The sequence below is a fragment of the Chaetodon trifascialis genome, chromosome 14 (genome assembly GCF_039877785.1).
Source record: "Chaetodon trifascialis isolate fChaTrf1 chromosome 14, fChaTrf1.hap1, whole genome shotgun sequence".
In the NCBI taxonomy this organism is placed as follows: Eukaryota; Metazoa; Chordata; class Actinopteri; order Chaetodontiformes; family Chaetodontidae; genus Chaetodon; species Chaetodon trifascialis.
The window spans coordinates 19,340,001-19,352,804 of record NC_092069.1 but is presented as its reverse complement, the minus strand read 5'-3'; the positions used below and the strand labels follow the sequence as shown (position 1 = coordinate 19,352,804).

Below are 12,804 nucleotides of genomic sequence, written 5' to 3'. Positions count from 1 at the left end.
GTCTGTCAGTGTACATGAACACAGATATAAGGCCTGAACTTGAAGTCCAGGAAAGAACTTGAACTTGAGCGAAGTCGACAAAAACTGAGACACTGTGGCTTTAAGAAGCCCCCACCGTCTCACAACAGGGGGGGCGTGAGCTGAATCCAGGAACAGCGATTGAAAAAAAAAAAAAAAAAAAGCTCCACCAGTGGACTGTTTCAAGTTCCCCCCGGCTGAAACCCTGCCTGATTTGTGGGCAATGTTGGGGACGTAGAAAAAAAAAGGAAACCGGAGCGAAGAGAGCGCAAGAGAGAAATAGGGAGACAACACTAACTGGGTAGCTATGGAGATAGTAGGTTTTCCTGGTAGCTTTCTTTGACAGGTGTCGAGTGGGATAAAATAAAGTATCAGAACAGCCTCCAAGATGTACGGCAAGGGTAAAGGAGCTGTGGTCCCCTCCGATAGCCAAGCAAGAGAAAAGTAAGTACATTATTGCACTGTCACAACAGAGATCCAGCCAAGAAGAGTGCGCTAGGTAGCTAAACTTGCTAACTGATGCGAGGCACCTCAGTCACTCCAGCAGGAGCACGCATGTTCAGCGAGCTCGTTTTGTGAACATGCAAGCCACAAAAGTGATGCTGTTACAGTTTATTCGCTGTGTTTGCCACTTCGCGTGTCGTGGTGCCTCCTCCATCCTCCAACTACACAGGCATGGCTGCTAAGTTAGCCCGAGCAGCTAGCTACACTGCCAGTTGCACTCTTGTCTCTCTTGTTTCTCTCCAATGCAAAACACAGAGTGGCACTTTTAGCGACTAGTTTTAGTGGCACTTCTGCACGGCTTTTAAGAGGAGGGAGTGCTGCCGCACGTGTTTCCAGCAGTGATGCAGAAATGTGCACTCACGGCTGAATTGTCTGCGTGGAGCAGCGATGGGGATCCCACTTTCAGCTCCATCTCGCCCCAGCGTGAGGAACAATGCATTTGGAGTGACGCCGTGCATTGTAGCTAGCTGGCTTTTGTGTCGCCCCACTGAAGCAGCAGGTAAAAATAGCATACAGCTGTTTGGGGTTTTGTCACAAAATAGCACGGGGACGTGTTCTAGAACCGTTCCACGTTCCACGGCGACACTGTGTCCGAACGCGCTGGCTTCATTGTATCCATGCGTGCGTTCGATCAGCGGAGAGTCGCCTGCTTCGGTCTCCGCGCTGCAGCTGCGCCTCACAACTTTTGTGGCCCGTGCAGATTTTCTCCAGGCGCCCGAGTTGTGCGAATGAGCGCCGGGGGTGAGGTGCCCGCAATCGCCACCGCCCGCTTGTCGTAAGGAGGCGCAGAAACGGGCTTTTCAGCGGCCGATTTGGCAGGAAGCTTGAGGTGGCGTTAGCTTGGGGAGCCGTAGCCCTCCGATCCCTTTGTCTGCATGCCACCGTCTCGGTGCCTGTTGTTCGCTCAGGAGATGCATGCAGCACGTTTACCGGCGCTGAAATAGTCTGCAGAGGTTTCAGATGGTACTGAAATATGAATTCAACTAACTTCCCTGCATCACTCCTGATATATAAGCCAGTGTGTGCAGGGGACTTCCTTTGCTGATAGTCAGCGGTAACAAAGCCAGCCAAGACCCGTTCATGCTTTCATTAAACTTTGTTAGATGTAATTGTTTTAAAGCCCTGTGCTCTGTTAGTGCTTAATGTTACAGTACAGCTGAATCGCCCAGAGGTAAATAAGAGATAAGAGCACAGGTGGAATGCTTATGACTGTATTCCTCACAGTGGATTGGCTTTGAACACCAGCAAATGCTCACCCTCTGACTGACCGGACCAGTCAGCGGATTGGGGCACTGAAGTGGGACAGAGTTGTCAGACTCCTGCATGTTTGCGTGAAGATCAGCGGGCGCCTCATTACCTGAAGCGCTCACCTCGCTTTGCTGTGTCGTGAACCCACAGTCTTTATTCTCTCTCCGTGCATCGCTCTCCCCGTGTCTTTCTTCATCTGACTCCCAACTCTCGCTTTGCCATCTTTCGCTGCTCCTCAAAGTCCTCATCCCTCGCTTCGGTGTTGAATTATTGAGACAGACTGAAGCAGCTGCTCTCAGCTTTGAGTTGAGAGAGAAAGAAAGAGACAGAAGAGAGGGAAATGTGGTGGGCAGACTCATCCATGTTTAAAGAGGGGGTTTTGTTGGGGGCCTCGGGCGGGATGTCAGGTGTGCCGGTGGTGCACGTCAGGGACGTTCCTCACTCGATGGGAGTGAGCGTATGCACGCACTGATGTCCCATCTCAGGACATCATGGGGAATGACAGGGAGGGAGGTCAGGAGGTCACCTCACACGGCACAACGGAGGAGGCAAATTTTGTTTCAGCGCTGGAGAAGATGTGCATAAATCAGACACGAGTAGAGTACGATTCCAGTGATGTGGTTGGTGTCACCAGGGTATATAGCATGAGAAACTGTGGAAGAAGGGGTGCTGGAGGTGTCTTCAGGACTTTTTTGTCTTACCTTATTAATAGTCTGGCGGTCAAAAATGACCACGACTGTCCCGTTTTCCTCTCCACCACAACTTCACTGCCCCTCTCATTCCCTGTACCACCTGCTGTTTCTTCCTCTGTAAAAATGGGACATGCCCCCTCTTACATTCCAGTCAAAACAAATTTCTCTCCTCTCCCTTAACTCCACCATCCTATAGCTGCTCCTCCTCCTCTTTCTCAAACTTCTCTTCCTTTTTCTGCGAGCCAGCTTCTGAGCTTTAATAATGTAGTAGGCCAGGTGCACGCACACGCAGCCCCTTCTGCAACCCACACAATAACACACATACACACACTACACATAAAAATTTCATTGAAGGCCTCTTGGGGGGGGATCTGCAGTGTGATCCTCCTATCCCCAGACATAAGACCAAGTCTAACTATTCCCTTCTAGTCAAACTCCTATAGAAGGCTGCACATGTGTTAAGCAAGCCAGTAAACCTGCAGCATGGTGGGAGATGCAAACAGTATTAATATTTGAGACACATGCTGTATTGTAAAGCTTCCTGTGAGCCTCTGCCAGGCATTTCAGGACTGTTAGAATTAGTGCAGATGCACCTGTAGGTGCACATCTGATCAGTGAATAGCAAAGTGCAGCGATCTGTGTGTGTGCGCATGTGTGGCCTAATACAAGACTGACCTGCAAGTGGCAGTGACTTACACTCTACACCAGCGGTCACAGAGAGCTTTGTGACCTACAAATTGGTAGGAGCCTCAGAAAGTGGTCAGATTCCCTTGGCTAAAGTGGTCAAGTAAGTGTGTGTGTGTGTGTGTGTGTGTGTGTGTGTGTGTGTGTGTGTGTGTGTGTGTGTGTGTGTGTGTGTGTGTGTGTGTGTGTGTGTGTGAGGGAGAGCGAGAGAGAGAGAGAGAGAGAGTGAACTGCAGTCTTTATCCTCTTTAGAGCATCGGTCATTTGTACAACAGTCAACCTGTCCCGCTGTCTGTGCTGAGCTAAAAGATGCAGTCAGGATGCGTTCATGCTCTTCGATGTGTTGTTATGGTGCAGCATGCTGCATGTATGTAGAACTGAATGATATTAACCAGTGTAAATCACTCCGGGAAGTTTAGAAATCAAGGCCGCCTCTGCTTTGTTTGTTTGTTCATCTGGATGTCTGAAAGTCCACTTGCCCATGTATGTTTCCTTATTGTGGCGACTGTTTGCGAGAGGAGAACAGTCATAGCTATTCATTACCTTCTGCACAGGCTGCACATATACGGAGACGCACTGCGCTGCGTGTAAAACTATTATCACTTCATACGCGAGGTGTAGGTCTACTGAATGCATTTTCAACCCACGGCTAATCCTTTCATGGTATAGGACTTGTGTCACGCTTTAATCTGTGGTCAGCATTGTTCAGCGAGACTCGTCTGCAACTGCGGTTCAGTGCATGCTCCAGATAAACTACACAACTACGAAGAATCGCACCACACATGTATCAAGCACGGAACCTGTTCTCTCTGGATGCTCTATTTTCTGTCATGCAGAAACTTTGTCTCCTTTGAGAGAAGCGGAGGAGTTGCTTAAATGTCAGTAACTTTAAATGAAATTCCTACCCAAAGCATAAAAGCCGGTTCGTCAAAGTAGCGTCCATCCTGTGCTCAGGAGGGTGGTCGTGACGACAAGTCAGATGCTACAATGTGGGGTCACTTGCCAGAGTTTGTAGACAGTCTTAAAAGTTTGGAAAATGCTAAATTTGAACTGTTTTCAAGGTCCGGAATATGCTTGGATTCGCATGTATCCTTGAGAGATCCTTGATTTGATCCAGTGTTTCATCTGCACAAGCACTCATGTAAACCAAACATCCTTTAATATAACGGATTAAACGACCCCGTCATCATATTTGTTTGTTTTCTCCTGGCATCGAAATTAGCGAGCATTAAACAATCACGATCAAGACATGCAATCAAAGTCGATATGAAGAGCGGGTGAAACAACGTGGCAATGTATGTTGATTGCTGTGAGTATAAAGATGAATTAAAGCTGTATGGTATCGACCAACAGTGTGTAGTTTAGGTGCTGTGTCAGCGCAGTGTTGTATGGGACCTTGAGGTTTATCTACAGTTGTTTCTGAATTATTAGCATTGTCCTAAATTTTTCATTGTATGAACCAAATTCTGCTTAATATTAGCATGCGCTCATTAGTGTGTGAAATGCTTTGACGTCCAAGCAGAACTAATCATGTGTCACACTCGAATAAGGACTGTTTTTTGCTTTGGGATTTAGATCTTTTGCAATGTTAAAAACACATTTAATCATAAGATTGTTAAGGAGCATCCAGTGATATCTACCAGCTGCTGCCCCCCCTGCTGTGATGATGTTTAGAAAATACCCCTGACTGCGTTGTCTGTGTGAAGGACAAGGTGTGATCATGTAGCAACCATAGCCTCCAAACTACAGTTATTGTCTATTTGCCTATTCATATCCTTTACAGACTACATTTGCATACTAACAATGCATATTTTAAACCTTTGCATAGTATTAGTAGTGAGAACGGGTCAGGCACAGATCCTTTCTCCATCATAACACTCTACAGCAGTTATTTCTGCCGTTTCTGTTGGTCCCATGCGCTCACCTCATCTGTAGTTTGATTCAGGGCATTTAGCAGCGACTAAATGAATGGATTCTCGCTTTGACCCTCAAACAGAAGTGTGTAGTGGTGTAGTATCCCCCAGGTGGACATGCACTTACTCGTGCTTATTTTCATAGGGACATACACCTAAGTAGAGACTTTTAACTGAATAGACTGATGCTTTATATATACAGCATTTATAGCCGAAGCTAATTTGCAACACTTGTTCACAAATGGTTATTCATAAAAAAACGCATATATAAACTGCAATAAATATACATAGAGACAAACACAATAGAAGAACCATAAAAATAGAGGCAATCCTCAGGAAGGACATCTGATCATGGCTGATTCTTTCAAAACTTTTTAAATGTTTTAAAATGATCTTAGTTGTGTTGAGTGCTGATGCTAACGGTTATTTTTGGCATTGATTAGCCTGTAAATTATTTTCCCGATAAATTATTCAGTCTAAAGAAACATCAGAAAACTGAGAAAATTAGATATCCTGCAGTACAAGAGGACATCAACTGTTTTTTCTGAGCTGTTAAAATACCAAATATTTATTTTTCTGTTTGAAAAGCAGCACATTGTGGCATTTGAGAAGCTGGAGTCCTCAAATTCTTTGACTCTCGTGCCTGAAGAATGAATTAAACGAGTAACTGATTGCCAAAATAGTTGCAGATAAATTTTCCTTTTATTGATTGATCAGCCAGTTGTTGCGATCCAGAGTGTCGCCGAGGACCGCGGTGATGCAGAAACAGACAGAGAAATTCTGCATTGGCAAGTTGAGTGCAGTTATTATAACTTGGCCCATTTAATTTCTTTAGAAGACGGAGATAGTGAGCTTATCAGCTTCCTGTCCAAATTTTTTTTATTGTTGAACCATACATCATCTTAAGAGGCTTAAACGCACTAAATGCGCTTAAATAGACATCACCTCCGTCCCACCGTTCAGCAGCAGTTCAGTGGAAGGCAGCGTGCGAAGGCAAATTGGCTGTTAGTGGTTAAAAACAAACTGCACAACAGCCTTATTATCTCAAACCCATGTTTCATTGATCAGCTCATTGACTAATGATGGGGACTTTGACACTGAGCTACTGTCCTTCTCATTAGGACCTTATTGGCCTGTCAGAGGACTGTCTGCTCTGGGCACACAGGGCACTGTCATATCCACGCGGCCGGTCGATTGATGGTCCATTAACAGCCTATTAAACATGACTAAGTGAAGGCGTTAGGAGTACAATGTTGGGCCAATGGGGGTTTCCCACTCCACAGCATGGTTCTTGTGTGTGTTAATAGACCCTGGTGGATTGCCGTTATCAAGTGTGTCTGGCCTGTTATAATAGCAGTGATTTAAAAAAAAAAGTCATTGGAGAGCTTTTGAAATATTGTTGGAATTAGTGTCGCATGCAGCTATTTCTGTCAGTATCTGGCGTGTGCAGACAGAACACAGTGTTTTTCAGACAGGTCGGCAGATGTTTTTCAGCTTCTGTTGTGGTTTGAGGACATTGGATGCTCCGGTTTGGTAAGACGAGTGCCGTGCCCGTCCAAAGAGTGCTTGGCCTCCGGTATTGCTGCTTGCAGCTTTCGCAATATCATTGACCGGAGAGCCCCCGCAGTTCTAGACGCAGCAGTTCCAGACCCACACTACTGATGCGCCACTAGTTTTTCCTTTTTTAAGCTTTATTAACAGCACAGTAAAATTACAGTGCATTCTGACAGTTGATGGAGGTGTTTTCAAAGCATGAGCCAAACCTAAATGATTAATAATCATCATGGTTATTGGCATTTCTGCTTCTTTAAGTGACATTTAATTGGCTGAATGTGGGGCAAAGACACTGCACACAAGGAAAGACAAAAATATCCAAAAAATGCAGTTAACAATATTGATATAGACTAATGTTATCACTGTATTCATGCTAAAGCTGACCAGCTACCCCAAGTTATCATTGGTTCAGAGGGCGTTACTAAGGATAGGCTGACATTATTCATTGGAGGTAGCTAGCCAATGTTAGCTTGATAACATTAAGTTAATCACTGCGAAGGGTTATCAAAAAGCAATGTTTTCGCTCAGCCAAACTACTTCACACTTGACACTGCACTTGCATGGGTGCATACACCCACCAACTACGAAGTCAGTCGGATGAATGGCTGTCAAGAAAATCAAGGGGCCGACAGAGATTCCTTCCATTTTAGTGCGATGCACATGGGCGGTAGTGGAAAACTATATAGGCCACAGAAGTGCTGCTGGGATGAAGAGGCCCCTTTTGATAGCAAGAAAATGTCCAGGAACGTTTAGCGGTACTCTGAAGGCTCACCTGCATTTCATGCACAGAAACCTTGAGCCATTTTTTAGTTCTGGGATCATGGTTTATGCCCCCCAAACAGTCCCTGCTCCTGAGGTAGTACTTTACAGCCCACCAGGAACTATCAAAATGAAGGTAACTGCACTGAAAGTTGCTGGCTGGTCAGACGCAAGATGTACAACCGGTGTACAGCATTCATACTGCAAGTAACACCAGTTAATGGTAGCATTGATATTATGTGAGAAGGTCTTTACTCTCACTGACGTTTAAATGACAGTTATGCAGACAATTTCTCTATTTGAGAATAAATGGGATAAAGTCACCAAGCAAGAAATAGCTGCTGTTTTCAGTCCCTCTTGCCACCTCAGCGCCTCTTTTCCAGCCTCCATTCACACTTCGTAGTCACACAAAAGTACGTTTTAAACCGTGTGACCTTGAAGCCTCTTTTTATCCATTGGTGGTCTGTTGATACCTAACCTTTACGTTCATCAGTGGTTAAAACACAAAACTTTTTGTCACTGAAATAGATCTTGGCTTATCTTCAAGGGGGCTGTAGTTTCTGCCATTAATTGAGTGAAAATTACCTATAGTAGGTCTGCTTTAGACACCAAATGACACCTCCAACCATTTTTTCCTTTGCGTTTCAGGTTAGCGTTATACGTGTACGAGTACCTGCTACATGTGGGAGCACAGAAGTCCGCACAGACCTTCCTGTCTGAGGTAAGATGGCAGCCATGTTTAGAGAGCACAATCATTCTCAGATAAAGAATTGATGAAAAAGGAAAGTGTAACACATCGTTAGAGCCTTGTTTCTTATGGATGTTGAACTCCTTTCTTCATTAGTAAAACTGTACATGCTAAAACCAGGCTATGGTAGATGTTTACAACAACTTGTATCATCAGTGCAAACACGCTAAACATGATTACAGAGCGTAAGGTGTTGCATCAATTTTTCAAAAGGAAATCCTCTAAAGTTACAGCAGATCATGCTCGCAGTCTGCTTTGGTGCAGAAACAAACTGATGCAGTTGTCTTCGGTGGGCACCTTGTTGTTTGTATGCATTTCCAAGCCTCCTAAAAGCTCTTATGGATGCAAACCGGCTAACAGTAAATAAATGAGTCTATGATTGAGCTATCCCCAGTATCCAAAAACACATTTCACACGATAGGAAAGGGAAACAGGATAAAGACGTAAGAGAAAGAGAGTCAGGAAGATGGAGATCAACAGAGCCAGAAAGATGCCCATCTTCACGTCCGAGGGCATTGACAGTTTGAGGCTGACTGATTATATGTTCTTAACCCCTGGACCTGCAGACATAATCCTCTCTCTAGTGGCTGCAAGTGACTTTTCTCTCCTCTCCTCTCCTCCAGATTCGATGGGAGAAGAATATTACATTAGGGGAGCCCCCCGGATTCCTCCATTCGTGGTGGTGGTGAGTGTCCCTGTTTTCCTGTATGAAAAGGCGACTTTTGTCTTGTTTGTTCTGATACAGTAAGCCTATTCCTTTTATTTCCTTGGTTTTTTAACACCCCCCTTTCACACATACACACTCACTGATGGGGCTCTAGTGTCCTTCCTAAGCCTGCATAATTCATTACCGTCATATGCACAAAAGGTAGCTTCATGTACTCTGTCGCATCACTCAAATGTGAAAATATTAAACTCATATTTTGTCTCAGCATTCGGATATTTATTTGCTTGCAAAATACCAAATTTTCAAGTTAACTGACTTGTCGTCATTCCTCCTTAAGAGTGACTCCCGTAGGTGGGAGGTTTAGCGTAGTCTCAGCCCTGGGGTTGACCAGACTCACCGAGGGCGTGACCCCCCTCCCTCCCCGTCTTCTCCCCTCCTCCAGTTCTCCATCCCTTCACCCCCGTTCCTGAAACAATAGATCCAGATGGTTAGGGAATGGACTCCCCCCTTCTGTACTCCCCTCCCCCTCCTCACCCTCTCGTCACCCTTTGTGTGCCCCCCACCTCCCACTTTCCTCCTTTGTTCATGTGGGAGAGGGATTCTTAGCAGATTAACCCATTGCATTCCATCTCCCTTTGTGCCACCTCGCCCTCCGCTGTCTTCCTCCTCTTTACCCCACCTCCTGTCATTTCTGCCCCTGGCTAAGATTTGACCTTTAGGGTCAACACCTTAAGCACCGATCAGCGAATCCACTTGTTTTGTGTGTTGTTGTTTGGGAGAAATCAAGATGAGGCGGGAAATCACACAACACGTTTTCAGGTTTACGTACAGCTGGTCTGTGATCAGATTCTAAACAACCAATTTTAGACACAGGCGGACCTTGTTTGAGTGTTTTAATGATAGATGAATGACCACACTGAGGGAAGTCTTGCAGTGCCAATGTAATGATACTCAGTCCTTTATACCTTTAGCAGATTGTCACAAAGGTTGAACTGAGTAGGGTTCAGTCTGTGTATGACCTGAGGCTTCACTCAAGCCCCCCTGGACTTGAAAAATATTCACAGATAACAAAATCGAACAAAATTATCTGATAATCTGAAAAGGAAAGGCTACTGAAATGTTTTTAAGACTCAGTCACACATAGTTCCAAGTAAATTACTGGGATAACCTCTCAGAGATTTTCAGTGTTCACACATGCAGCTTCATTCGGGAACATTTCCACCTCTCGCCATTTCACGCATGACGTGGCGATGCCAGAATAGATGGGCCAAGCGACGGTCCAGCAGGTGGCAGTATTGCAAACCTTATGGATGCCAACCGCCATAAAACAACAGAAGAAGATGATGTGACAGGGCCGGATGTACGTGTTGGATTTTCAGGAACATGCCTGATGAGGAGCTGGTTTATATTCAACAAGTTTGCAAGGTTCAAATACGTCATTAGCGGCGTCTTGTGATTGGTTCGCTCACGACTCACTCAGGTCTGGTGGTACAGATTTCCCTGAACTGCGATCCCTTCTCCCATTCACACACGACCCCATGCAGGAAATGTTGGGTGAGTGAAATTTATTTAAGATAGTTGCTGTTGTACGTCTGATGTGTGTCAACCGATTTAACAGTCTATGTTTTCCATACTGTCAACACTGAAAAGACCCCAACCAACAATGTGTTCTGTCAGTACATCTCAACTTCCCTATGCTCTTAAAGTCTTCGCTCATGAGCGTGTACTTTTACTTTTAAAAAAGGTTAAGTGATTTGACAGCTGGGTGCTGTAGTTCTCAGAAAATGTTACGTAAACAGTGGTTTTGTTGCAGACTATTTTCAGCGGCAGATACGCTGCACTGGCGGGTATTTACAGCAGCAGGACTGTGTATATGGGATCGCCTCAAAATAAACCTCAGCACCTATGTTCATCGTAATGAAAAAACATGTCACCCAGTGCAACAGACAACAGTGAAGGTCTGTGGCACAGAGGTACACAGGCAGTATTTGTCAGTAGGATCAATTCATTATTAGTTTTTGGAAGATATAGAACATCACCAGATGTTTGCTTTAAAGTCAAGTTAAAAAAATGAACCCACCGCACAAGACTGGAGAGCTGAAGACACCTTACATTAAGAACGTCTGGCAGAACTTGGATGAATAGTGTTTTATTGCATGCACGCTTCACACGGTCCTCACCGCTCTTCTCTTTAGCGTTATCGTGGAAAATACCATTGCTGATTGTTTATAATGTTATAATTTATCGATTCTGTCCAAGGTTAAGTCTTTTCCCTGGCTGCTTCTTCAGAGAGATCAGAGCACAGCCCAAAAAAACTGTGCCACTGGATTCAGAATATTTTCACTGTGTTGCTGAAGGACGCCGCTGAAATTAGCACTGCACATATTATAAAGTAACAAATATTTAAAAACCTGTGGATGTAGAATTACAGACTTGTAAATATACCCTTAAAGGTTCTTAAAAAGTGCAATCTCTAATGTAACTTTTCACCTCAGGGGGTGTCTCTGCTGAGTCAGAAGAATGAACGTCAGGACTTTAGAGCACCATCAGCAATATGAGACCAAGGACATGTTTTAATAAAAAGAAAATGAAGGAACAGAATAGTAATTTGAAAGCATAGAAGCCGGGGTAAATCTAAAGAATAAGTCAGCTCATTGTTCAGTTCAGGGCTTGAATCTGGACGTACGTTCCTGCTTTGCACATGGAAGAGATATCAAATACATCCATTTTCTTTCTTATTGATAGAGACTTCATCTTTTAACTGTGGGCAAACCAGTCAGGATTTCCTTCCTCTCTCCTTGTTTAGGCTTGTAGTGACTGGAGGTTTAAGTCCAGTAGCCTTTTAGCATTTGTTGATATGTCCTTGAGCAACACGCAGCCCTTATTGTGTGTGCTCCTCTATAGGTCGACCATGCCCTCCGTCCTTCTCATGGAAGATACGCTTCAGCTTTTGAGATCAAAATAGTCCATAAACTCCACTTCATGTGCCCAAACAGCAGCCCAAGATGGGTTTGTGGTTCCATTGTGGGATTGCGCTAAGCCTCCCAAACATGCCCGCTTGTTACGAAGTGCAGAGGTGTATGAAAAATTCCAGATGTTTGGGAGTCAACATGTCTGTGTGCACCGCAGATTGCCGGGACACGTGAAGTGGCTGCCTGATTAGTCCTCTCGTTAGCCATGTCGCTGTTTCCCTCTGTTTATAGCACTTCCACTAAATCAATGCACAAAGGCTGATTCAATTAAGACCTCTTAGACAGGTAGCACACAAGCTGTTAGCTTTGTCCTTAGGTGTGGGAGCCTTCGTGATTTCCCTCTCACGGTCTTCAAGCAGAAACAGAAGCTTGTAAGGAAACAGTTTATGCATATGTGTGTCGGCTCATGTTCATATTGTGAGCAGATTTTCTCTGAATGAGGTCGCTTACATTCGCACAGGAAGGTAGGGACCGAGTTCAGGCTTGAGTCATTGTAAAGCCCCTTTTACACTGAAATGTTCATTGTGAAATGCTCAGAACATTTCGTGCATGGGATAATGTGTGCAGGGATTGATATTTTGGGAATGCTGTAGCACCAACTTCCTCCTTCTACCAAGTAGCTTTTCGGGGGAAATGCTGGTATGACTGTGGTGTGAAGTGCAGGACTCCGCTGATGACCACGGTGCTTTAACGCTCTGTTAATCTTCCTTTTAAGGAATCAAATAGATGATGAAAAAACATTATTTGTCCAGCAAACTTGTTGAATATTAAATACATTGCAAGAACACTGGCTCCTCACCCACCACCTTCCTTGGATACGGTGAGAGACGCCTTCCGCCGCGCCCACCCCATCTTCTTCTTCTGCGGAGTTTTATGGCGGTTGGCATCCATAAGTGTTGCATTACCACCATCTGTCAGACATCTATTCCAGCATTACCATGTCATGTGTGAGAAGGCGCAAAGCTGGAAATGTTCCTGAACGTAGCTGCATGTGCGAACAGTGCAAACCTGCCAGTGATTCACCAGGAACTAACAGGTAAAGTTT

General features: G+C 44.8%; 1 protein-coding gene across 5 annotated transcripts in view; it reads left to right on the top strand.

Moving 5' to 3' along the window:
• Positions 1-256: 256 nt before the first annotated feature.
• Positions 257-12,804, top strand: part of LOC139342112 (single-stranded DNA-binding protein 3) — a 40,604-nt gene continuing 28,056 nt past the window's right edge. For all 5 annotated transcript variants that reach the window (XM_070979040.1, XM_070979039.1, XM_070979038.1 and 2 more), the window contains exons 1-3: positions 257-462; positions 8,021-8,093; positions 8,744-8,805. In XM_070979040.1, the coding sequence (XP_070835141.1) occupies positions 407-462; positions 8,021-8,093; positions 8,744-8,805 (191 nt within the window). In that variant the 5' untranslated portion in view covers positions 257-406. The remainder of the gene's footprint in view (positions 463-8,020; positions 8,094-8,743; positions 8,806-12,804) is intronic.